Genomic DNA, 25196 nt, shown 5'->3' on the forward strand with positions numbered 1-25196 from the left:
GGCTCTTTTCTTTTCTTTTTTTTTTTGGGACAGAGTCTTTCTCTGTGGCCCAGGCTGGAGTACATGGAGTGCAGGGCTGTGATCATGGCTCACTGCAGCCAGGACATCCTGGGCTCAAGTGATCCTCCCACCTCAGCCTTTCGAGTAGCTGGGACTACAGGCACATGCCACCATGCCTGGCTAATTTTTTAGAAACAGAGTCTCCCTGTGTTGCCCAGGCTGGTCTTGATCTCCTGGGCTTGAGTGATCCTCCCACCTTGGCCTCCGAAAATGCTGGGATTACAGGCATGAGCCACCATGCTCAGCCTTGGATTGCCTTCTTTTACTTAGCAATATGCATTTAAGTTTTTCCCTTTTTATACATTTATCTCACTCTTCATGTATGCTGTTTTGTCATTTTTTCATATAGATTTATAAGCATCTTGAAATTCTGGATCAAGGTGTGGTAAAAATAAGTGTTCAGCTCAACGAATACTTGAGACTCTATTATGTGCTTTCTGGCATTGGGGATACCGAAATGGATAAGATTTCCTATCCTGAGGAAACAGTTAAACAGATCATTTTGATGGTGGTGTTATGCTAGAGGTCTATTGCTTAGGATGACCAGGGCAATTGAGATTCACTTGGGCTAGATAGAGTAAGATTTACGTCAGCATTGGGTAAGGGAAAAACAGATTAAATTATCCATAGCATCTCCAGTACAAAGGTTAGACATATTTTGTAATTTCTAGGGTCAACAAATTATGACTAAGATTCTTGGGGGCAAAACTCCTTGCTTTTGAAGTGGTAATTTTTGCAACAATTTCATAAAATATAGTTTAGTTCTTAGTTTTTGTTTTAGAGTTTCTTCCTAGATAAAGCCACATTTGCTTAAGAAATGTTAAGTACGACTGAGTAGAATGATCCTAGAAATGTCTTTTAAAACAAACTTCTAAGTTGGTATAATATGGGGGAAAAAAAGCTGGTATGTATTGTTTCTGCCATCTTTTTTCTTAGGGGTGATATTGGAGTCTGGTTTTCCTTTTTTATGTACTTTAGTTAATGCAGATCTTTGTAAAAAATTCTAGGTTGAAAGAAAAGGAAAATGAATTGAAGAGGTTAGAAGCCATGCTAAAAGAGAGGGAGAGTGATCTTTCTAGCAAAACAAAGCTGTTACAGGTGAATATGGTGACTTAAAATTAATTATTTTGTAAATTATTGTCTTTGCATGCTTTAAAATAATTTTTAACTGCTGCCAAAAAATAGAGTACAGAATGAGTCTCCCTCCCACCCAGATACTAGGTCTCATTATTGGCATATTTTTTGAGTAAGTACCCATGCATAAAATGTGTGTGTGTATGTATACTTGTTTATTAAATACTCTGTTGAACTATACTAACTTGTATATTTTGCTTTCTTCACAATTAACAGTGTTTTCAAGATCTTTCCATATAAAGCACATTTCTGCCTTAACTTTTAATAGTTTTATGATATTGGATGGTTATATCATTTATTTTATTTTATTTTTATTTTTGAGACAGAGTCTTGCTGTGTTGCTCAGGGTGGAGTACAGTGGCGTGATCTCGGCACGCTGCAACCTCCTCCTCCTGGGTTCAAGCCATTCTCCTTGCCTTAGCCTCTAGAGTAGCTGGGACTACAGGCATGCACCACTATGCCCAGCTAATTTTTGTATTTTTTAGTAAAGATGGGGTTTCAGCATGTTGGCCAGACTGGTCTCGAACTCCTGACCTCAGGTGATCCTCCCACCTCGGCCTCCCAAAGTGCTGAGATTATAGATGTGAGCCATCGCACCCAGCATATATCATTTATATAACCAATTCCAGTTGATGGATACCTAGATTATTTAGGGCTGTTTTTTCTGCACAAACAATGCAGCAGTGAATATCCTTGCACATGTTTTGAATACTTTTACTAGTGTTATCTGTATCCTAGAAGTGAAATTCTGGATCAAGGCTTATGTAGCTTTTTTGTTTGTTGAAAGAGATAGTTAAATAGAAAATAAATATCTTACCTTCATGCAGTTAGTATTCAAATTACTTACAGAACATTGATTTGAAGTCATAGCAAATGTGTAGATGCCTACATTGTCTTGGATTAATCTTGCTCACATTACATGCTTCAAGGTTTGAGTCTACCACATTCCTTCTCCCTCATTTTAAATTTTGTTAGACAATGCTAGATAGACCTCCAAAAGTGTTTTCACTAATTGACACTCTCACCAACTAAGGGCCATTTCACCTTCTTCCTTTCCAACATTGACAAGGATAAAAATTTTTGATATTATACTTGAAAGATGGTAAGATTATTTTTAATTTGCATTTGACTGAGAGAGAAGTTAAGCATTTTTCATATGTTCAAGCCATTTTTATATGAATTGTCCTTTAATTTTTCCCACATTTTTTCCAGAGTTGACTTTTTTTTTTTTTTTTTTACTAATTTGTAAGATCCTTTTTATGTAATAAGGGAAATTAAATAACGTTTTGTTATTATATGAGGTGATTTATTTTCCCCATTTTTTCTTCTGACTTCATTTGTGTTTTTTCCCTTTTTGGGAAATTTGAAACTTTAATGTACTCAAATATAAGTAATTTCTAGAGTTTTAAGTCTCTGGAAGAAAGGGTATCTCTCTACGATCATAAAAATATATTCGGCTGGGTGTGGTAGTTCACAGTAGTAATCCCAGCACCTTGGAAGGCCGAGACAGGTGGATCTCTTGAGGTCAGGGGTTCGAGACCAAACATGGCCAACATGGTGAAACCCCGACTCTACTAAAAAAATACAAAAATTAGCCGGGCATGGTGGCAGGTGCCTGTAGTCCCAGATACTTGGGAAGCTGAGACAGGAGAATCACTTGAACCCGGGAGGCAGAGGCTGCAGTGAGCCAAGATCACACCACTGCACTCCAGCCTGGGTGACACAGCAAGACTCCCATCTTTAAAAAAAAAAAAAATTACATTTTCTTCTAATGTGTTTATAATTCTTTTTGTTTGTTTGTTTAGCTTATTTAGTGTAACTTATTTCAGTAAGCTGTAACAATAACATTGTAACCATTAAAAAGAGAAGGCTAGCCACATTATTAAAGAATCCATCATAACAGTAGTAATTCCGTTCCCCAGGGGACATTTGTCAATATCTGAAGACATTTTTGGTTGTCACAGCTGGGGCAGGCGGGCTGGGGCATCTAGTGGATGGGTGCCATGGATGCTTCTAAATGTCCAGCAGTGCATAGGATAAAACCCCCACAACAAAGAAAAATATCAAACCCAAAATGTCACTAGAGTTGAGGTTGATTTGAAATGTCACTTCATACTAAATTCTTAGAGCTATTTGGGTATATTTCTGGATTCTATTTTGTTCCATTGAGACATGCAAACTCCGCAGCTAGTACTAATATAAATACTCTAATTTCATCATATGTTTTAATAAAGAGCTTATTACACCCTTTAAAATTATTGCTATTTTGGAATTTTTCTAGCTTGTATGATCTGTTTCTAGCTTGTATGATCTAAGTTTATGTGGAAAAAATCTGTTTAGATACTGATGTTTAATTTTTATTTAATTAGGATGTACAAGATGAAAACAAATTGTTTAAGTCCCAAATTGAGCAGCTTAAACAACAAAACTACCAACAGGTAGGTATTATTAGATGTCTTGCCTTTCACTTATGTGGCAAAAAAATTATATAACCAGTGACATATGAGTATTTTTGCCATTTCTGCATTTTCATTGAGAATGAAGTATGTTTTATTTATGTTTATCAAATTTTATATAAAAGAAAGCAACTTGCTATGTCATATCCAAAGTAAAACAAATCTATAATTTATAAAGTATACACAAATAATATTATTGCCTATATTCCAGCTTTGTTTTGTATTCATGTGTGTTTTCTGATCCTAGAATTCTTAGCAAGTCAGTTTAAATACTGTAGAGGTTGGGTTAAAGATATGTGTACACACTCTATCTCCCCTCTTCCCAAATGAAACATTAGTAACTGGAGAGAAACTAACAAATGTATCATAAGCAATAGTCTACTACTATTTAAAAGAGGTTTTCAAGTTATAATTCTGCTTGGTAATAACAAAAGTGTGTTTTTATAAAAGATGCTACCCAAAATAGCCTTTAAGTTAATTTATGCATGTATATGGATAGACTTGATAGTATTTTGAGAAACAAACGAATTGGAGTCCTTGCAAACAAGAAGCTTGAGAGATTATTGTCACCAAGGAATAAATACCATATATGAAGGGCTGTGTACCTTTGCATGTTGATGTATAAATAACTTTGTTAAACGTGAGGAAACATAACTTGTCCTAGTTTTGCTTTTGATTTCTGGTATTTTTTTTTTTTTAAACTTGGAAGCTTAACATTTTTATGTAGTCAGATTTGAATTGTGCAGTTTGAAAATGTAAGGTGTGCTTCCATGCACATAGTGGGAAATTGATAAATACGTACTAAATGAAGAGTTCAAGTACGTTGTGACAGTAGAGATTGGATTTAGCATTCAATACATTTTACAGATTTGTACATGTTTTTATTAAAATCACTTGATTAAAGTCAGGGTTACTGGCATATGAAATATATACTATTTTTACTTTTGTTGTTTTCTTAATTTATGTTTGAGAAAAGCTTCAATGTTTTTAAGTCTCCTGAAAAGTTTTGTTCTGAAATAACATTTAACTCTTTTGATAGGCATCTTCTTTTCCCCCTCATGAAGAATTATTAAAAGTGTAAGTAATAAGTTTGAGTCACAGTTTATAAAGTAGTAACTATTTTTATGTGATAAACCATTCTCAAATAAGCAGTTTAGTGTAACTGCAAATGGCACCTGATTTTTACAGTTCTATTTGGATATCTTGAATTGCAGTTTAGAGTTGAGCAGTACCTTTGGCTAAGATGCTTTTTTTTATGGTATTTGGATTTGAATATTTTGTTGAGGGAGATGTTTGTTTTTGTTTTTTTAGGCATTCAGAAAACATCAAATCAAGTTAAACTATACTTTGCAGGGTTTTCTAAATCACCTTCTATTATCTCAGTTATCTTACTGGGTCTTCTTTCTTCTAGATGTGATTGTGTAATTGAATGATGCAAATTTTGTCTTAGCTTCATTTTTTAAAGAAATTTTAGGATAGATGTGGTAGCTCACGCCTGTAATCCCAGCAGCTGGGGAGACTGAGACGGGAGGATCACTGAGCCCAGGGGTTTGAGATCAGCCTGGGCAACATAGTCGGACCTCGTCTCTACGAAAAGTTTAGAAATTCCGGGTGTGATGGCATGCACCTGGGGTCCCAGCTACTCGGGAGGCTGAAGTGGGAGGATCTTTTTAGCCCAGGAAGTTCGCACCATTGCACTCCAGCCTGGCACCAAGAAAAAAAAATACATATATATAGTCTTTATGATTGTCTTTCTTAAGGAGTTTTTTTTTTTTTTTAACTGATACCTTTTTCTTGTTGGCCTGTAATTTTCTCTGTGAGGCTACATTTAAGGTCATTTCACATAAGTTAGTGTGTTTCAACATGTTAAAATGTCAACCACATTAAGTATATTAATAGATGATGTAAGTGATCTATCATTGGGAATATTGTTAATTTTTTTTCTTTTAATCTAAATGTTCTTCCATCTTGGTTGGTTTACAGAGTTGCTTGTTTACTAGGTTAGAATTATTGACTATTAAATCGAGTCTTGAGTTTGACTATATAGAGAAAAGGTTGGCAAATATTTTCTGTAAAGGCCCTGATAGCATTTTAGGCCTGTGGGACCCATAGGTCTGTTTTATACATGCGTATATATGTGTATATGTGGGTACATGTATAAATAAAACAACACTTTAAAAATGTAAAAACAGCTCTTAGTTTGAGGACCTACAAAAACAGACTGTGGAGTGGGCCCATAGCCCTAGTTTGCCAGCCTCTTATATGGACACTGATTCTCAGGGAAGAGCTATTTGTTATTTAACTTTCTACTCCAGCCACTCTCAACTATAACAAAATCAAATTATGAATCTTTGCCATTGCCTTCTGTGTTTCTGGGAAACAGTAGCAGAAAAAAACATGAATGTTGAGATTGGTATGAAAATGGCAAGAAAACACTGAGCTCATTTTAATATTATACTTTTGTTGTGGGTTAGCCATTTAAAGTTATAACTGATTCATTGCCCTCTGGAAAAAAAAATATATTTAAGGGACTGCTTCTACATCAGTTTTAACTCCTCTGAAAATAGCTACTGTGTATTGACCCAGGTAAAAATATAAATAGCTACAACAGTTCATATCTTCATAATATGTTTCTTAGGGGATGAGATTTCTCTTTAGCACAAGCCTGAGCATACCATATTAGGCATAAAAACTTACATTAGAAATCATTTCTGAAATTCATAGGATGGGCTTTGTACGGTCAACAGTAGGTAGACTCTTTAATGTACTTTTCAAGGTGCTATCTCTTGATATTTTTATTTTGTAATAGCAAATGTTGATAGGTAGGGATCTAAGTTGTATTACTGTTTACCTAAAATCTTGCTACATGTATTCATGTTCTGGTTTAGAATTTCAGAAAGAGAGAAAGAAATAAGTGGTCTCTGGAATGAGTTAGATTCTTTGAAGGATGCAGTTGAACACCAGAGGAAGAAAAACAATGTAAGTAGATCTTTATCAGAATGAAGCTTTTCTTTTTATTACTTTAACACTGAAATATGGTTCAGGAATTTTTTTTAAATCTACTTTTACTTTAGATTTCTTAATCTTTGTAAGAAAGTACTATTTTCTGTGTGTAGTTTTTTCGGGGGATGGGGCATTATTGGAGAACAGTTTTTTTTAAATAAGTGAAAAGATGAATTCTTATTCTTATAAATATTTAAATATTGAAGCTATAATTATTATACCTTTAGTTATTTTAAAAAGCTAAAAATGCAGTTGACTTTTTGTTGAAGTTTTATTTGGAAAAACATGTTTTTCAGCTTGGTATTTTAAAATCAAAGATATTTCCTCTTAGATTGGGCTGGCCTTTTTGTAAACTAGAAGTAATGCCAGTATTCAAACCCAGTATACTCAGTAATGAGGTCTTTTGAAAGCCTTCTGGAACCTCCTCCTGCCTTTTTTTTTTTTTTTTTTAAGACAGGGTCTCACTCTGTTGCCCAGGCTGGAGGTGGCATGAACTTGGCTCACTGCAACCTCGGCCTTCTGGGTTCAGGCGATTCTCCTGCCTCACCCTCCTGAGTAGCTGGAACTACAGGTGTGCACCACCATACTCAGCTAATGTTTTTTGTATTTTTAGTAGAGGTGGGGTTTTACCATGTAGGCCAGGCTGGTCTCGAACTCCTGATCTCAAGTGATCCACCTGCCTCGGCCTTGCAAAGTGCTGGGATTATAGGTGTGAGCCACGGCGCCTGGCCAGAACCTCCCATTTTTAACTGAGAGGTGGTTCAAATTTTGGTAATTAAGTGTGTTAGAGGCTTTAGAACCTGACTACATTTATACTAGAAAGGGAAGGGATAGTGCTTTCAGAAATATGAACCCTAATAACTTACTGAATAGACAAACAATTTAGTAGAATTTCTTAACTTTTCTCATACCAGAGGGCAATACCTGTAAGTAGAGTCCAAGCATTCTTGCTAGAGAAGAAATTTTTGTACACTGTAGTGTGATTGCTGAGACTTGAGCAAGGATAAAATGTTACTGAATTCTAAGGGAGTATTGCTAGTAAATGGATGTGTGTTTTCTGTTTTTCAAAGTTTGTGTTAAATTGTTAATTTAACAAGTTGACATTTTCTTGTACCCCTGAGTTTGTCAAAATTAGGTACATGAATTGCCACTTGTGTGTTGGTATAACAGTACTAACAGCATTGCTTAGCCACAAAACTTGAGGTGAATTTGCTGATATACTGCTAACATCTTAACTGTGTTTTATTATTGGAATTCTGAGATAAGGAGGGCATGGTAATGCAGCAGCAGCAGCAGCGCTGGAGACACTGAACCCGTGTGAAAAGAGCCAGGACACTGGAGGCCAGCAGATAGCAGTGTCAGTCTTTCCTTCTAGTTTTGCCACTTCATTTTCTGTGTATACTTGGCTCAGTTTCCTAACTTACTTGAGCTGTGGTTTCCCTATCTATAGAATGGGAATAAATACCTCATGGGGTTGTTGTAACGGTGAGAATTTGTGAACCGCCAAGTACAGTGGTTGGCATATATTAAGTAACAAATGGTGATTATTGGCTTTTTATTTTTCGTTGTTGGTTTTTATCTGTTTAGATTTCTCATTCTGAAAAGAAAGACTGAAATACAGCAGATTACATTTGTGACTGAACTGCTGTTAAAATCCAGATCTCTGAATTTTTAATAACCTCTTTCGCCTCCAAGAGAATCTATTTTATAGCATTCCAGCCTTCCCCTTTGCTTTGATCAACTAGCTCATACAATTCATGTAAGGTTGTTTTGTGGCATGAATGTTTGGCCATGCCAAGAAAGACATAGGACACAGTGGGTTACTATGGGATTCCTAGGTAGATCTGAAACATGTTAATTGTATTAAACCATAGAGAAAAAATGTTACACTGCAGTGGAAAGTCCTATGAGTGTTATTGGGCCTCGTTTAAACATCACATGAAAAGCTTTTTGTAATACTTTTATATTTGCTCTGTCTTTAATCTTCTAATGTTCAATGTACCTGAAATCATGTATGTATTCTTGGTTTGTGTCTTTACTTTTGAATGCTTTCTTCTTTGTCACATGTGCATAGTAATTATTTTAAAAGCTGGCCTATTTGATATATATACTAAAACATGGAAAGTGGGCATCTTTATTTTCTCATTCAAACTTCTAAACATTGCTTTTTATTTTTTTGCTAATATGCATATTTTCCCATTGAAATGATTTTGCAGTAACCAGCATTTAAATGCAGTGCAAAATACTGATGAAGTAAAAAAGCAAAAATCTTTCAATAATGGATAAACTGAAATCATTCTTTCTAAAAATGATTAGGACCTTCGGGAGAAAAACTGGGAAGCAATGGAAGCATTGGCATCAACTGAAAAAATGCTGCAGGACAAAGTGAACAAGACTTCCAAGGTTGTAATGCTAACTCCTAGAAACAATCCACTGAACAGAGAAAATCTGCAGCTTGTCTTAAAATCAGACTAAAGCATTTACTTTTACTGCAATTTAAATATAAAATCTCCTTATCCATATTTATCATCTCTATCATCTCTGCTTTTTTCATCTACTCCTTGAAACTTTAATTTTGGGCATGCTGATTTGTTGTGGTTACCTGATTGTTTGGGCTTTGTTGAGCACAACTTTAAGCTGAAGAGTCTCAGAAGACCGATGTTAACCTCTTGTCAGACAATATGCGCCTTTTGGGTTGGTTAAGATAACTTTCATGAAAACTTTGAACCAAAGAAATCTAGGTGAAGTAACAAACACATTTGAATATGTAGGATGTGCCATAAACTAGGTGTTTTGGAGGGCACACCAAGATGTCTCAGATAAGGTAGAGAAATGATCAAAGTCTTAAATACAGGAAAGGCATCAACTTTGGGTGTGTTGCTTGGAATGGTTCCTTAGAGGTGGTGGACTGAAACTTCATGTATTACTGGTTAGCAATGACACATATGGCATGTTTAGATGAAATATTACTATGAAGGGATAATTCTCTTGACCAGAGTATGTAAAGTACTCCTGAAATATATAGCCCCCTCTGTCTTCAGAACAATGGAGGACATTCTCCTTGAGCTCAAGTTGTACCATTGGGTGTGAAGATTTCTAATGAATTGTAATAGAGAAGTTGTTTTTAAAAATTGAGAAAATTGAATCTGCCAGTCCAGTTAAGTATTTTGAAAATTCCTGCCAAGAATAAATGTGAAACAGGGGTATTGAATTTTGCAGACAGGTAGATGAAAGAACCTACATGATTAATTTTAGCACTATGAAAATATTTTGTGTGCCGTGGTACTCTATTGAATCTTTAATATAAGTCTTAGTGACACCTGAAGGAATGTTTAAGCATAAAATAGTTCTGTAAATTTTTTTTTTTTAGCAAGTATACGTTTGTAGTTACATTTCCTATAGCTTAGTGGATTTGTATTTAACTATATCCCTATTTATCTAGCCATAATTTTCAGTAAAGGTTAAATTTGAGATAGCTGAGAGGTGTATTGGGACCAGAGAGTAGGAAAATCTAGGTCAGATAAGACATTTCATTATTATTTCACTGGGAGTGGTTGCAATTGTACAGTCATTACTGTCAGCGATTAGGGTTTTAGTGTGGTTTCTGGTTGTTTATATTACTTTGTTTTTGATGGTTAAGAGCCACCTTTTTGGTTTTATTTTGTTAGTGGGACTGGGTATGTGGGTGCTAATCATGCCATTCCTACAAGAAGTTACATGCTACTTGCCATAGGCATTTTTGCATTTTATGATTCTAAAAGAAAGAATTTTTGTGCATAATGCCTTCTTGCATAGCTAAAGATCTACAGAGAATAGAATTGAAAGTCTTCTATATTTCAGTGGAATTTAGACAGTCCTTAGATAGCATAGGTGTAAAGGGATGTTGATTGACCCAGTGCCATAAATTATGTTGTGATGAAAAGGAACTATTTGAAACACTTTTAGTATTTTAACTAGAAATAAGTTACGGTCAGCTTACCTAAAATGTAAAGAGGATGATATATGCTGTCTTTACAGGATTATTTTTAAAGGCTAAATACTCTTGAGGAGCTACTGAAAGAAACTCTTATACATTTCACTTAAAGATGGTATGCAAATTATAGTTCAGTTTTCAATATTAGATCTTTCCCAGATGTTAAAGTGGAATGGAAATTGCTGTCTATAACCAAACTACTGTGTCAGATGAAAACTACTTAGCTAAAATTGTTAATACCAAATAAAAGTAACTTCCCATGTTTGTGGCTCTTGGTTATGTTAGATACTTTGTTCTTTTAGTTAGTCTTTTTTTTTCCTTGGAAAGTTTTCAAAAAGCTGTTCCTCAGTGTCTCTTTTCCTAACCGGTTTTCTTTAAAGATTAGTACTTTGGTCAAATGATAAGAATTACCTCTTAATGTCCTTGAAATAGCATTAATTATTTTCCTTATTTTATGCAGTTAGGTGTATTCCTGAAAATTAGTGGACTTCATTGAATTATTGAAGATATCCTATTAAAACACCTATTGTAAAAATACTGCTGCTGATCTTTAACAGCTTTTTGTGTGTATGGAAAATGGCAAAATCTGTAGCTGTTGTGTAAATTTTCATGTGATTAGATTTTCTAAAATTGAAGTGTGTAGACCTTGAATCAGTGATAGATTTCAAATTTCACATATAAATGTTGGGGGAAAGATATGGTTGAGATGTTTCTAGCTTGCTTGCCTTCTTGTCACCTGTTGAACTTTGTGACTGTTGTTTTTAGATGGTTTTCTTGGCTTGGTTTAGATGTGCATTTTTATAGGGGTCTTTTTTTTTTTTTAAATCTTGTGGAGGTAGTTCAAATGTTAGATTTTTTTTTTTTTTTGGTGTGTGATAAGTCATTACCCTAATTTTGACAAACCATGGTTTTGAGTTTATAATTGATATCCATTAGACTTGGATTTAATATCAGCAAATTTAGACTTAGACATTTGTAATATTTGTAAATTTATAGCAGAGTCCATATACAAGTGTCAGAACTAGTTTTTATGATGTGTGGCATTAGTGAAGTAATATGCCATCAGTTGCTCCTTGTTCTTTCTTTTTCCCATTTATGTCATCCATCAGATTTTGATGGTCCTCCTTGTTTAGCATAAATACTTCACATGACCTTGAAGTTGGAAATAAGAAAGTTACCATTTTAATGCCATGATGTTATATAGTCCATCAGTGATGCATTTTTTAATAGAGATATGCCAGCCAATAAAGCTCAGTTGTGTTCCTCCAATGTGTATTTTCTACTATAGGTAGTTTATGAAGTTTTAGCTATAAGAAATGCTTTTTGTGTGTCTGATTTTGAATTGTTCCTGGACAGGCAAATCACTTGATTTCTAAATGCCAAGGAAAATGTCCATATTGTCAGATATTGCTAAGGCATTATTTGATATTTAGGATGCTTTAGAGATTTTGCAGATTTTTTCTTATGGGAGCATTTTAATATCTTAAAGTGGGAAATTTTAACATTTGTTAGTATTAAAAATTTTTTTAAACTTTTTCTTCCTGTAGAATTTAAAACACTATAGTTTTTTTCTTTTCTTTTTTTAAAAACATTCTGTGATCTTGTAAGTTTGATTTGGTTCATCTTCTGCTTTAGGAAAGGCAGCAACAGGTGGAAGCTGTTGAGTTGGAGGCTAAAGAAGTTCTCAAAAAATTATTTCCAAAGGTGTCTGTCCCTTCTAATTTGGTAAGACTAATTTATTATTTTTTTAACATGATGACATTATTCAAGAAAGGTATGAATAAGCAACATCATTTGCACTCCACTTGGTTTCAGTAGAGTGCTGATTTCTTGATCTTTCCTATTGTTAAGCTGGTGCTTTTCAGTAAAGATTAATAACTTGGTTCAAAACTCATTTCTATTTACCTGATACTATTGTTTCTATAAAATTTTATATATGAGACATTATTTAGAGGATTAAAAACATCATATTTGGGAAAGAAATATTTTTTAATGCTAATAAAACCAATATGGTAACATTCTTAATGGCTTTATTTAAAACTTAATTTTAAGTGATTGCTTCTTACTTTTAGCAACACTTCCTTAATGTACTTGATACTATGAACCAGGCTCTTTACATTTCAAAACTCAAGATTTTTGGTCATTTATTACCTTCTTCAAGCAGAAATCTTACAGATAATATAGAACAACTTGGTTTACTTGAGGTAGTACATGTTCTTCTTTGTTCAGAGAATTAACAGTAATTATTTGAGGGCAGAGAAAGTCAGTGAATGTGCATGTGAGTTTCCTAAAATAGAGTGTAGGGTCTTTTTTTTTTTTCTTATTTAATGGAAAACTGTTCAACAGTAGGGAGACAAGCATAATGAGGCCTGATGTACCCAACATCTCTCCATAGCACTTATCAGTACATGGCACGCATATAAGCAATCTTGTTTTACCTCCCACCTTGCATTCCCTAGATTATTTTGAAGGAACTCAAACATCAGAGCATTTCATCTGTAAATATTTCAGTACACATTTCTAAAACATAAGCATTTCTTTTTAAAAAGTGTGATATTACACTTAAAAATACATTCTTAATTTTGTATAGTATGCATTTCTTCAGTTGTCATAAATTGTCTGTTTTATTAAATAATAACTTATTGTAGTTTGTTTTAATCAGGATCCGAATAAGGTCAGTATGTAACTGACTTGAGACATCTCTTAGATATTTTTTAATCCACAGGTTCCCCTACTCTTTCTCAGCAACACCCCACCTCCTTTAAAAAAAAAAAACAAAAACAAAACTTAGTGGTTTCCTATGAAGTTTCCCACAGTTTGGATTTAGTTGACTGCATCCCTGTGGTGTTAGCATGTTCCTCTTTTCTTTATGTATCTTTTATGTATCAAATCTGTAATCAGGAATCTGATTCCTGGTCAGATTAAGGCTCAGTATTTTGGGGGTAGGGTAGAGTAGGGGCAAGACCACTTCATGGGCGGTGGTGTGCACTTTCATGAGGAGATTCGTAATGTCTACTTGTCTTCCTTTGGCCCATTGGAACTTATTTAGGTTGGTTACCAAGTCGTTTTGACACAATGCTGCTAAACTTTGATAGCTTCTATGCTTTGTGGTATGATAAGGTGCTCCTGATTTATCATATACATTTCCTGCCCCAAACATAGAATCAACTATTTCTCCAAGGAGCTCTGTGGGTGCTAGGGGTGGGGTAAGTAAACTTAATGGCTTGTTCTATTTGTAGTCTGAGTTAAGTATAGCCTACATTTATTTCAAGTAAGGAGAGAAAACTCCTTTGTTTCCGTTGTAACTATCGAGGATATGTTCCGATTTGATCAGTTTAGGAGATCTCTACCACTTTTGAGTTGAACTGATGAAATATCTAGCACTGAGTAAACGTATAGATACACTATCAGTTGTGGTGCTGCTGTTAAATTGAACCCAAGAGAAAGGGTTGCTATTAATATATTTAATTTTTTTTTCTTTGTCGCATAACCTGTTTTTGTTTCTACTTAATATTTATGGAAATAATATTGGGGGATATATTTTTTGGCAGTACTTTATGAGCCAAGAGAATAAATGATTGATAATTTCTGTTCTTCAAAGATTGTATAAGATCACCAGCAGTAAAAATTTTCTTTTCTAACAGCAATACTACCCACTCTCAGTAACCAGATCTTTTTGACACTAGAAATATTTATAAGTCATCATAATATATGGATGATACTGTTTGGCTTTTGTTCATATACTTGTTAAAAGTTGAATATTTCTGCATATAGTCTACAAGAAATGTACTAAACTTTCTATGTGCTAACATTAGAGTCTGGCATTTTAGGTTTGTAAAGATTTGAAGGACAATAAACTGTTATAAAATAATAAAGCAATAAGCTTCATTAATATTAAGATAAGTCCAAGATAATTAGTAGATATAAAAATATATAAATTTTTTTACTGTTTCCTTTTGCTGTTTTGCTGAGCAGTCAACATAGGAGAGATCTAAATTATATGACCTAGAGGGAAATTTACAAACTTTAAGCAACAAAACTAGTTTTTTATCTTATTTTAATTTATGTTGGGTACCAATAGTTGAAACTGTTAAGTAGGATTCTGATAGTGTACATTTAGTCTTGGTTCAGATTTATAATGTGAGAATGTTAAATAGTGTTTTAAAACTAATTTGATATTAAAGGTATTGTACTATGGAGTGACTCAGCATCTACTTTTGTTTTTTGTTATTTGATAGTTTACAGAGAATCCTGATTCAGCTGCATATGTAACAGTTTATATTATAGCAGTTAATAAAAATTTCATGAGTTTTTTTTCTTAAATTTAATCCAAAGACTTAAGGAATAAGAGGAAATTTGATTTAAAGTATCTAACACACAGATACACTTTATCAAAGTGTAAAATTCAGATAAGCATCAATAATTTAGAGTAATTTATTCTAAAATTTAGAGTAAATGCCAAAACTGTAATATATGCATATTTACATCAGCTAACCTGTCAGCACAAATTGAGTTTTTGTTGGATTTAAACAAGTGAATGTGTATGCATATGACTTCTCATTAGGATTTTTAAAATACTGAATAATATTTCCTAATTTGAATGAAATAATTTTAGAGTCCTTGGAGCATTTTCATAGAATTTGAAATCCTCCAAATGGAACATCTTTATGAACTCAAAATACTTCACTTTCACTTTATGAACTCAAAATACTTCATTTTTGAGAACTGGTTTACCTGGAAACAGTTTTGAAAAATTATTCTGGGTTTTTTGTGTTTTAAAGATTATTTGTCCTGGTGCTAGTAAGTGGTAGAGGCCAGATTTCAGCCCAGGTTTTTCTACATGCAACTGCAGAATTCAGTTGAAAATACTCTTGGTTAGGTATATAATATTTTATTTTGATGGTAGGTACGTAGGTCTGTTTTTAGTGCTTGTTTTTAAAAGTGGGTTATGTCCAACTTATGCAGTAGTTACATTCCTCTTTGAAATTTGTAGCAATGTCCTGTTTGTCTGTGTAGGTTTCTTTTATAATTATCTAATTTGGTTATTTTAAATGTTTCACCTATTTTATTTGGATTTTTTTTCTTTGGAAATTAATGATTTTAACTTTTCTCGTCCACAGAGTTATAGTGAATGGTTGCATGGATTTGAAAAAAAGGCAAAAGAATGTATGGCTGGAACTTCAGGGTCAGAGGAGATTAAGGTTAGTTCAGCAAATGAACTGTTTGTAATTTAAACATAGAAAAAAGAAGCAAATAAGATTTTGTCTTCATAAGCTTGGAAAAGATAAAAGATAATCGAATAAGGCTCTTTTGAGAAAGTGTAAGAAGGTGATTTCATTTTGTTTAAATTTTAGTTGAAATACAGTAAGTCGTCTTTGCATTTGATTTGTTTACAAAGCTAGTGTTTGCCATTCCTTTAACTCTGTATTTTAATTGTTTCTAAAATTGAATATTTATCCCTTACTATCTTTTTAGCCTAGGTTTAAAAAGTAAAGATTAGTCGAGATAGGTAGAATCTCACTGGTTTGCTGAAGCATCCCCAAATACATCATTAGAAGTATTTAGAAACTGGATTGGTTTTTATCCTTGGCTACTGAAATTGGGGGGGATTTATTATTATTGTTTTCTTGTATCTCAAGTGGCATGAATAAAATCCTCTTTCCCATGTGTGTAGCATAGGCATTGTGACCATACTTCACATGTGGGTCTGCTTTGATCTTACCACCTGACTAAAGACTTTAGTACCAAGACTATTGATTATAACATTGTTTAATAAAAATGACCAAAAGGGTTATTGAATGAACTTCATCGCTACTTAGAAAGGTTGAAATGTAGTGTTTCCTTATAAAACACTTTGAAACCATTTATCATAATACAGTATTAAGTACTAAAACAAACTTGAAGCATAAAACTTTCTGGTAGAATTATGGAATTTTTCTTTATTTCGTTCTTTGCAGGTTCTAGAGCACAAGTTGAAAGAAGCTGATGAAATGCACACATTGTTACAGCTAGAGTGTGAAAAATACAAATCCGTCCTTGCAGAAACAGTAGGAAATGATTTTTAATCTACATTTTGATTTTACTTTAAATCATTACCTTCTTCCTTCATGGCCTAAATAGTTTTATCTTGGCATTAGAACATGAATTTTTCAAAACAACTATACTTTTGTCTGTAGGAAGGAATTTTACAGAAGCTACAGAGAAGTGTTGAGCAAGAAGAAAATAAATGGAAAGTTAAGGTCGATGAATCACACAAGACTATTAAACAGGTATTTACAAAAGAAAAGCTTAGAGCAGTGGTTCTCAATGTGTGGGGCTTGAACCAGCAGCATCAGCATCACCATGCACATTCTTGGGCCCCAACCCAGCTACCAAATCCAAAATATGTATGTGGGGTGGCAGCAGTCTGTGTTTTCATGAGCCCTCCAGAATAGTCTAATGCCCACCCAAGTTTGAAAATCACTGGTTTTAAAGTATAACTAAAGGGTAATCATATAGAATGTAGAGTGCTAGTTACAGAACTATTGTGTGATAAGGTAAAGAATACTGGCTTCAAAATCAGTTTTAAAGTATTTAACCCATAATATAGAATTCAAGAAAAAGTCATTCTTCTATTCGTGGGACCTGAATGTTATTTTGCAACCTTAATTTTTCTCCCTTTTACTTCAGCGTGATAAAGAGTACCATTACTCACTTATTTTTTGGGGCCAATGTGCAGAATTTACAGTGCTGATGGTACTCTAATGCACTTGAAGAATAAATACAGCTGAATATCAGTTAATACTAATCAAAAATTAATCACTTTTAGCCGAGCCTAATATACAAATGGAGTAGGTTTGGACCACAATTTAAATCAAGTTCAATGTGACTCATTTTTAAGGTCTTTTAAAATTCATCTCTTTTAAATGAGATGCATTTCAAAACCTTGGAAGTGTCTTTTAATCAGAATTCTACAGGATAGAAAATGCTATATCCTTGGTGGTTTACTTGGCCATATAATTGTTTCACATTTCAGATGCAGTCATCATTTACATCTTCAGAACAAGAGCTAGAGCGATTAAGAAGTGAAAATAAGGATATTGAAAATGTATGTTATTTGATTGTTTTACTTGTAACCTATGGATTTGTTTTTAGCATTAATGGTTGTCTGAAGATCTATAGTTTAAGATTACTTTATAGTTATGCTCTTAATATCTTGGGGTAGTGTTTGAGTTGATATAGTTTTGTATTCGTAAGTGTCATAATTTTGTCTTGTGGGGAAGTATTATGAAAGGAAATTTTAAGTGTGTTAACTTTTCCTTTGTTGCATTGCTAGCTGAGAAGAGAACGAGAACATTTGGAAATGGAACTAGAAAAGGCAGAGATGGAACGATCTACCTATGTTACAGAAGTCAGAGAGGTACTTACAACAGAATCTTTTCAAACTTGCTTCTCAATTCAGATTAAGTTTATAACAGTGATATTTCAGTATAAGTTGTTTGTGGCAGAGCTTCCGAGTAGCATACAGAACATGGGCTATCATAAGGAGATCAATCTTAAACTCTAAACTTCATTGCAGCTGAAAGATCTGTTGACTGAATTGCAGAAAAAACTTGATGATTCATATTCTGAAGCAGTAAGACAGAATGAAGAGCTAAATTTGGTAAGAAGCTTGTCCTCCACTGGGTATCAAGTAGGCACTGAAAACACTTTATTGACATGTGGAGAAACCATCCAAGCTTTTTTTTCTTTGCTAACATCTTTAGCTTGGCCTTTTTGTAAGTCTAAGATAATCTTCATATTCCGATGATTCCTAAGATTATCTTTCTTTTCTTGACTCCTAAAATGATCCTTCTTTTCTTAGCTCCTAACAATGGCATGTTTGGCTTCCAACTCTTTTTCAAAATTTTCCATGTTTTATAAATCCTATTTTCTCAAACAGCAGTCTTTTCTGTGAATAAAGAAATGAAATAAAGATTGGCTGAGTCACGAAGATTTTCTTCTTAGACATCATAGTTAATGGGGCCTTTTATTTTCTAACCTGGGAGAAGATTATATTGAAAGTCAAAGACACATATTCTTCATTCAAGGGCAGTAATCTAATCCAGTTTCTAATTTTAACCTAGTCTCTCTATATGTTACAAATATTAAAAAGCGTATAAGAGTCTTTATTATCAACATATTATTTATAGTAATCCTAAAAGCATAGACTTTGAGATAAAGTTAGCTAAATGTCTTAAAACATATAATACCCTGTATTCCTATTCTCAAGTTTTCTAAAAACTGTACTGATTGTGACAGACTTAGCTATTAGACAAATATGGCTGTCTTGCTCTCTGTTTCAAACAGCAATTGTTATGTCTTCCTTGTGAGTTAAAAATTGTTACAGCACAGGGATTAGATTTTTTTTTTTTAAGTACCTTAATAAACTCTCAGAAGATTACAGTAAGTAAGTTTTTTCCTTACCCAAAGTTCACCCTGCCCAGTTTGGAATTTTCTTGTTAGCATTACTCCATGTACCAAGAAAACTTTAACTCATTCATTTGTGGTTGGTATCCTATGTTATGGCAAAAATTTATGGGAATCAATTTTTAGAGTAGAGCGGTATGAAATACAGGTTGCGTATTCTTTATCTGGAATGCTTGGAACCAGCAATTTTGGGGGGGATTTTGGATTATTTGTATTATATGCTTGCTCTGTATGTGTCCCTTATCTGAAAATCCGAAGTCTGAAATGCTCCAGTGAACATTTCCTTTGAGTGTCATGTCAGTGCTTAAAAAGTTTAGGATTTTGGAGCATTTCAAAGTTCAGATTTTCAGATTAGGGATGTTCATACACACATAGCCCTACACACACAGAGCCCTACACCTCTAATTTTTAAATCTTTGTTTTATGTACCAATGTTTTACTTTAATTGAACTCATTCACACTGCATTGTGAGACTGGTTCTATGCTATGCATTGCACAGATTAGGACTGTGATATGTCATGGCTATAAGTCTTCACTCTATGTTTTTAAAAAATCATTTCTAACTAGTTGTTAGAGTTTTACTTATTAACTTTGGTGCTTAGTGGCTGACTCAACAGTTACATGGTTACATCTCCACTCGGCTTAATGCTTTATTTTGATTTTTTGTCCCTCTACTTCTGTCAGGAGATCATTTTGAGTGGTTGATACTTACTTTTTTTCCCTAGTCTTGAGTTTGGGATCTTTATTTTAATGTTTGTTTGCTCAGAATAACTGCTGCTACTTTTTGTGATAAAATAGCTTTGTTTTCCTGTACGTGCTTTGTGTATTCTTGGGCCAAAAGATTCATTTCTCTGATGGAGAATATTAAAACTCAAAGTTGTGTAAAGGACCAAAATTTATTTGGGTACTTACATAGAATTCCTCAGATAAAATTTCCAAGTGGAGTTTCCCTCCGCCCCACTGCCGCCCCTTTTTAATTCTCCCTCCAATTTTAAATGTCACTGCCTTGTATTTCCCCCTTTGGGCCTCTGGAACTGTTTCAAAAGTGCCCATGGGTGGGAAGCAAAAACAATTACCTTATGAGAATAAGAAGAAAGTTTTTTGGGAGCAGTATAGTTCATTTTCCTTGCTCATATTTAATTGGAAAATCAGAGAAGCGGCTTTATATATTCGCACTGGAGTTACAGAACTTTCTGTTTTGACAGATTGGTTATTCATAGGTATATCGTAAAGCATTTCTTGATGGTATAATATAGGCCAGTGTGGTCTTGTACTACCCCTTAGTGAAGCCTTAAACGATGGTCAGTATTTTGGGAGTTTTCATTTGACTGGATTTGTAGTCTTCTGTTCAATGTTTTTAAAAATATTGTATAATTGACTCTTTAATTGAACTGTATAGATTAAGAAAGCCTTTAAAAACTAACGGGTAAAGTATCTATTTGGCTTTTAATTTGGAATAATTTCAGTGACTGTTATAAATAGTGATACCTTTAAAAGGTACTTTACTGGAATTTGATGGTTTTGTTTTTGCATTTGCAGTTTTCTGCTCTAAACTGTAGTTCATTTCTGTGGCTTTTCTTATGTTTAGCTTTACAGATGGGAACCTCTACTGCTTAGCCTTTCTATACATCTGGTGCAGCATATTGGCTAATCCACTGTACATAGTAACTGTTAGCAGTCCCATTCATTCTTCAGTCCTAGAGGTATCAGCATAATCAAAGAATGATGCAAATTAAGTTAATTGTGGTGTTCCTTTATTTTTACAGTTGAAGGCACAGTTAAATGAAACACTCACAAAACTTAGAACTGAACAAAATGAAAGACAGAAGGTAGCTGGTGATTTGCATAAGGTAGGCACTGTTTGTCCTAGAGATGTAGTATCATGAGCCTATGTTGTGTGTTCAATCTTAAGCAAAATTAGGCTGCTAATTCTGGATTTGTTGTTTTGCATCATAATATTAACCTTTTATAAATTTAAGCTGCTTGTTATTAGTTACTATTTTGGAATGAAACTTTTTGGCTTGTTTTTCCAGGATTCTTAATTCACCTCATTATTTCCTCACATTTCTATAATTAATTGCTTTATAAAGTACAGAGTAAAATTTAGTTGGAGTTATTAAAATTTGGCTGCATCCATATATTTTTTAAAATTGGGATTTGGCTGTGTATTCATTTACAAAGTATGTTTCTCTTGGTCTTTTGGATAAAACAAAGATATAAATTTCTATTTTTTTCAGAAGTTTTTCCTTCATTTATTTCTTCATACAAATATATTTTTCCTAATCTCAATGCAAATGAATGATTTTTAGGACTGCATTTCTTTGCATTGGTTTGACAGGTTATTTATAATTCTGTTTTGAGGTCTATTTTTAGTAGTAGAATTCACATATTCTTATATCAAAGCTGCTTTAGAGCTATGATAGTGTTTATGGATATATCATCATTAGCAAAACAAGTGTCACTTTTTGGAATTGAAAGAACAAGAGGTACGCACACCTTAAATTTTGATAGTATAAAATGGAATCCCAGAAACCCAACAGTAGTAATTTATACTCCTCTCAACATGGTATGAGAACATGTATTTCCCTATACCCTCACCAATATTAGATATTGTCTAACATTTAAATATTTGATATTCTAATAGATTTTAAAAGTTATCTCATTTTAAAAAATAATACTCCTTTTAAAGAGTTGAAAGAAATTTTTTTTTGATTCTATATGCTTATAGTTTATAATTGTTATGTAAAAGTCTAGGAATCCACAAGTGTTGTCAGATTATTTTAGTGTAGACAGAATGTGAATTTGGGTCTGTTTTAGAGGACAAACTTCCATGCTTAATACACTGTTATGGTTGAGCAGTCAGTTTACTTCGATACGTCATTTTAATTTTTGACCTCTGGATCAAAATATAAACATGGAATTTAGCCTAGCAATGTAGTTTCTTAGAAAGTACTTTAAAAATACTAAACGGGTGCTCAAAGTTATATAATAGATATACCATCTTATTTACAATAGCTAAGATGGCAATGATAGGTGACAATTAACTGCCCCATACCTATACAGTAGAAATATTGTGCAACATTTGATTGGAAAAGCACATAAATATTTGACTAAAAAAAGTTTATAACGGCTGGGCATGGTGGCTCACGCCTGTAATCCCAGTACTTTGGGAGGCCAAGGTGGGCGGATCACCTGAGGTCAGGAGTTCAAGACCAGCCTGGCCAACATGGTGAAACCCCCGTCTCTACTAAAAATACAAAAATTAGCCGGGTGTGGTGGTGCACACCTGCAGTCTCAGCTACTCAGGAGGCTGAGGCAGAAGAATTGCTTGAATCCGGGAGGCAGAGGTTGCAGTGAGCCGAGATTACGCTACTGCACTCTAGCCTGGGTGACAGAGCAAGACTCTGTCTTAAAAAAAAAAAAAAAAAGTTAATAACATACTTTGTAAAATAGGTAAGTATAAAGCAGTATGTATGTTAAAGCTCACTTATGTAATATTTTCTATAAGCACATAATATGTAGAGAGGGATCTAAACTAGGGGTGGACAAATCCCAAAGCTTTTTTAGGGTTTGTGGGTCACATATGATCTCTTTAGAATATTTTTGTCTCCTTTTTAACATAACCCTTTATTTTATTATATATTTTTTGAGATGGAGTTTCGCTCTTATTGCCCAGGCTGGAGTGCAATGGCACGATCTTGGCTCACTGCAACCTCTGCCTCCCAGGTTCAGTCGATTCTCTTTCCTCAGCCTCCCTAGTAGCTGGGATTACAGGCATGTGCCACCACACCCGGCTAATTTTGTATTTTTAGTAGAGATGGGGTTTCTCCATGTTGGTCAGGCTGGTCTCGAACTTCCGACCTCAGGTGATCCGCCCGCCTTGGCCTCCCAAAGTGCTAGGATTACAGGCGTGAGCCACCTTGCCCAGCAACATGGCCCTTTAAAAAGTAAAAAATATTCTTAGCTTGTATTCTGTACAAAAACAGGCTTTGGGCCAGATTTGACTAACCTTTAATCTAGACTAATACTAACCTAAATATCAATTATGGTTATTTCTGTTTCTAAATTTCTTTATATAGTTTCTGTATTACTTAAGCTTTTAAAAACAGTGAACATATGTTCTTATAATCTGGTGGGGGGTGAAGCTATTTTCATTTTGGAGGGAAAAACCTGTGTCATCTTTTGAGAGGAGCTTTTATCTTCTACAAAATGAATAAAATTATTCATTTTTTATGTATTTATCAACTGTATTATTTAGTAGCTACCATATTGTTTTCCTTATAGGCTCAACAGTCACTGGAGCTTATCCAGTCAAAAATAGTAAAAGCTGCTGGAGACACTACTGTTATTGAAAATAGTGATGTTTCCCCAGAAACGGTATGTATTTTCTTCATCCCCAGATCTCTGAGCTAGTTACCTTGTGACCTGTGTGAAGAACAAAAATGTACAAGGTCCATCTCCGAAAGTCATCTTTCTTGAAAATATCCTGTCCCTAAAATGTAGTGTTTTCATTGATGTTTGATCTCATTTTTGCTTAGTGAGGTATGTTAATTTTAAGGGTTGTGTTGAGAGGTATGGAGCAGGGGTCCCCAATTCCTGGACTGTGGACAGGTACCAGTCAATGGCTTTTTAGGAACCAGGCCACACAGCAGGAGATGAGTGGTGGATGAATGACCATTACCGCCTGAGCTCTGCCTCCTGTCAGATCAGTGGCAGCATTAGATTCTCATAGGAGTGCAAACCCTATGTGAACTGCATGCTCCTTATGAGAATCTAATGCCTGATGATCTGAGGTGGAACAGTTTCATCCTGAAACCATCCCCGCACTCACCCATCTGTGGAAAAATTGTCTTCCACAAAACTGGTCCCTGGTGCCAAAACAGTTGGGTATTGCTGGCCTAGAGTATAGACTCTGGAGCTAGACTGCCTATGTTTGAATCCTGGCTCTGCCACTTAGTAGCTATGTGAATTTGGGCAGATCTTTAGCCACTTTGTGCTTTAGTTGCCCCATCTGTAAAAGGCAATGATAATAGTACCTATCCTGTAGGGTTTTTGAAAGAAGTAAATGAGTTAATACATAAAACACTTAAAATAGTAGGTGGTACTTACAACAGTGCCTGGCACTTACTTAGTAAGAGCTCAGTATATGTTAACTTTTTTTACCGTTTGGAATGTACTTTCTTTTGCGGGGCAAATTTTTTTTTTCTGAAAGAAAAAATGGATATATTTCTGATATTCATAGATTCTAGATTTTTTTCCTTTTGTGTCCAAGTGACAACATTTATAACATAGTTTTCTTTGGTGCCAACTAATTTGCACCACTAGTTAGCAAACAGTATTTCTCTATGTGGTTTTTGTTATTGTTGATTTTCATGTCATTGTTCAGATTTTTTAATGTTTGTGTTTAAATCAGCAATATAACATTTTCTGTTGTTTGGTTGTACATTTCTTTTCCTTGTGTATGGAGTTTATCATCACTTCCATCTTCTTTTTAGGAGTCTTCTAAGAAGGAGACAATGTCTGTAAGTCTAAATCAGACTGTAACACAGTTACAGCAGTTGCTTCAGGCAGTAAACCAACAGCTCACAAAGGAGAAAGAGCACTACCAGGTGTTAGGTAAGGACAACTGAAATATTGCTGTCTATGGGTAATTGATGTTATGTGTCTGTGTAATGTGTATTTACATAAATAAACTCACTTCACTAGAGGAAATATTCCTTCTTTATCTCAGAACTTCCAGATGACAGCCTTAAGCTTTCTTGGAGCTTTAGTTCTATTTTGTGCATATTTTGAAGGTCTTGTAGCTTGGAGGGGTTATCTTTGCCTCCTTTGACCTTTGTATCAAACAGATTCTCTTGTAACTTGGCTGCCTGGGTTTTTGTGTGTTAATACCTGCAACTGCTTCGTTAGTTTATTCTGTTCTTAGTTTAGAGTAAGTATCTGTGACCTTTTCTCCCCCCCCCTTCCTTCCTCCTTTCCTCCCTCCCAAAATAAAATGACCATAACATTTTAACTGAGGTAAGATTGCTAAACTGAAAGTAAAGTCATCACAGTGTCTTAAAATTGAAAGCTGGTTTTTATTCAAGTTTGCTTTTGTTAGGTAATCTAAGAAATTTCGTTCA

General features: G+C 34.2%; 1 protein-coding gene across 20 annotated transcripts in view; it reads left to right on the plus strand.

Annotated features, from left to right (window-relative positions):
* The window catches only part of KTN1 (kinectin 1), a 104315-nt gene that overhangs the window by 74725 nt on the left and 4394 nt on the right, over window positions 1-25196 (plus strand). For 7 of the 20 annotated variants that reach the window (XM_055361430.2, XM_063697859.1, XM_031001606.3 and 4 more), the window contains 15 exons: window positions 1068-1158; window positions 3564-3632; window positions 4690-4727; window positions 6539-6629; window positions 8970-9056; window positions 12262-12351; window positions 15747-15827; window positions 16584-16673; window positions 16803-16895; window positions 17642-17713; window positions 17942-18025; window positions 18185-18268; window positions 20841-20924; window positions 23359-23451; window positions 24570-24690. In XM_055361430.2, the coding sequence (XP_055217405.1) occupies window positions 1068-1158; window positions 3564-3632; window positions 4690-4727; window positions 6539-6629; window positions 8970-9056; window positions 12262-12351; window positions 15747-15827; window positions 16584-16673; window positions 16803-16895; window positions 17642-17713; window positions 17942-18025; window positions 18185-18268; window positions 20841-20924; window positions 23359-23451; window positions 24570-24690 (1268 nt within the window). The remainder of the gene's footprint in view (window positions 1-1067; window positions 1159-3563; window positions 3633-4689; window positions 4728-6538; window positions 6630-8969; window positions 9057-12261; window positions 12352-15746; window positions 15828-16583; window positions 16674-16802; window positions 16896-17641; window positions 17714-17941; window positions 18026-18184; window positions 18269-20840; window positions 20925-23358; window positions 23452-24569; window positions 24691-25196) is intronic. The other 13 variants (XM_055361440.2, XM_055361442.2, XM_055361439.2 and 10 more) reach the window with 3 other exon arrangements.

This window comes from Gorilla gorilla, chromosome 15, assembly GCF_029281585.2.
Source record: "Gorilla gorilla gorilla isolate KB3781 chromosome 15, NHGRI_mGorGor1-v2.1_pri, whole genome shotgun sequence".
Classification (NCBI taxonomy): domain Eukaryota; kingdom Metazoa; phylum Chordata; class Mammalia; order Primates; family Hominidae; genus Gorilla; species Gorilla gorilla.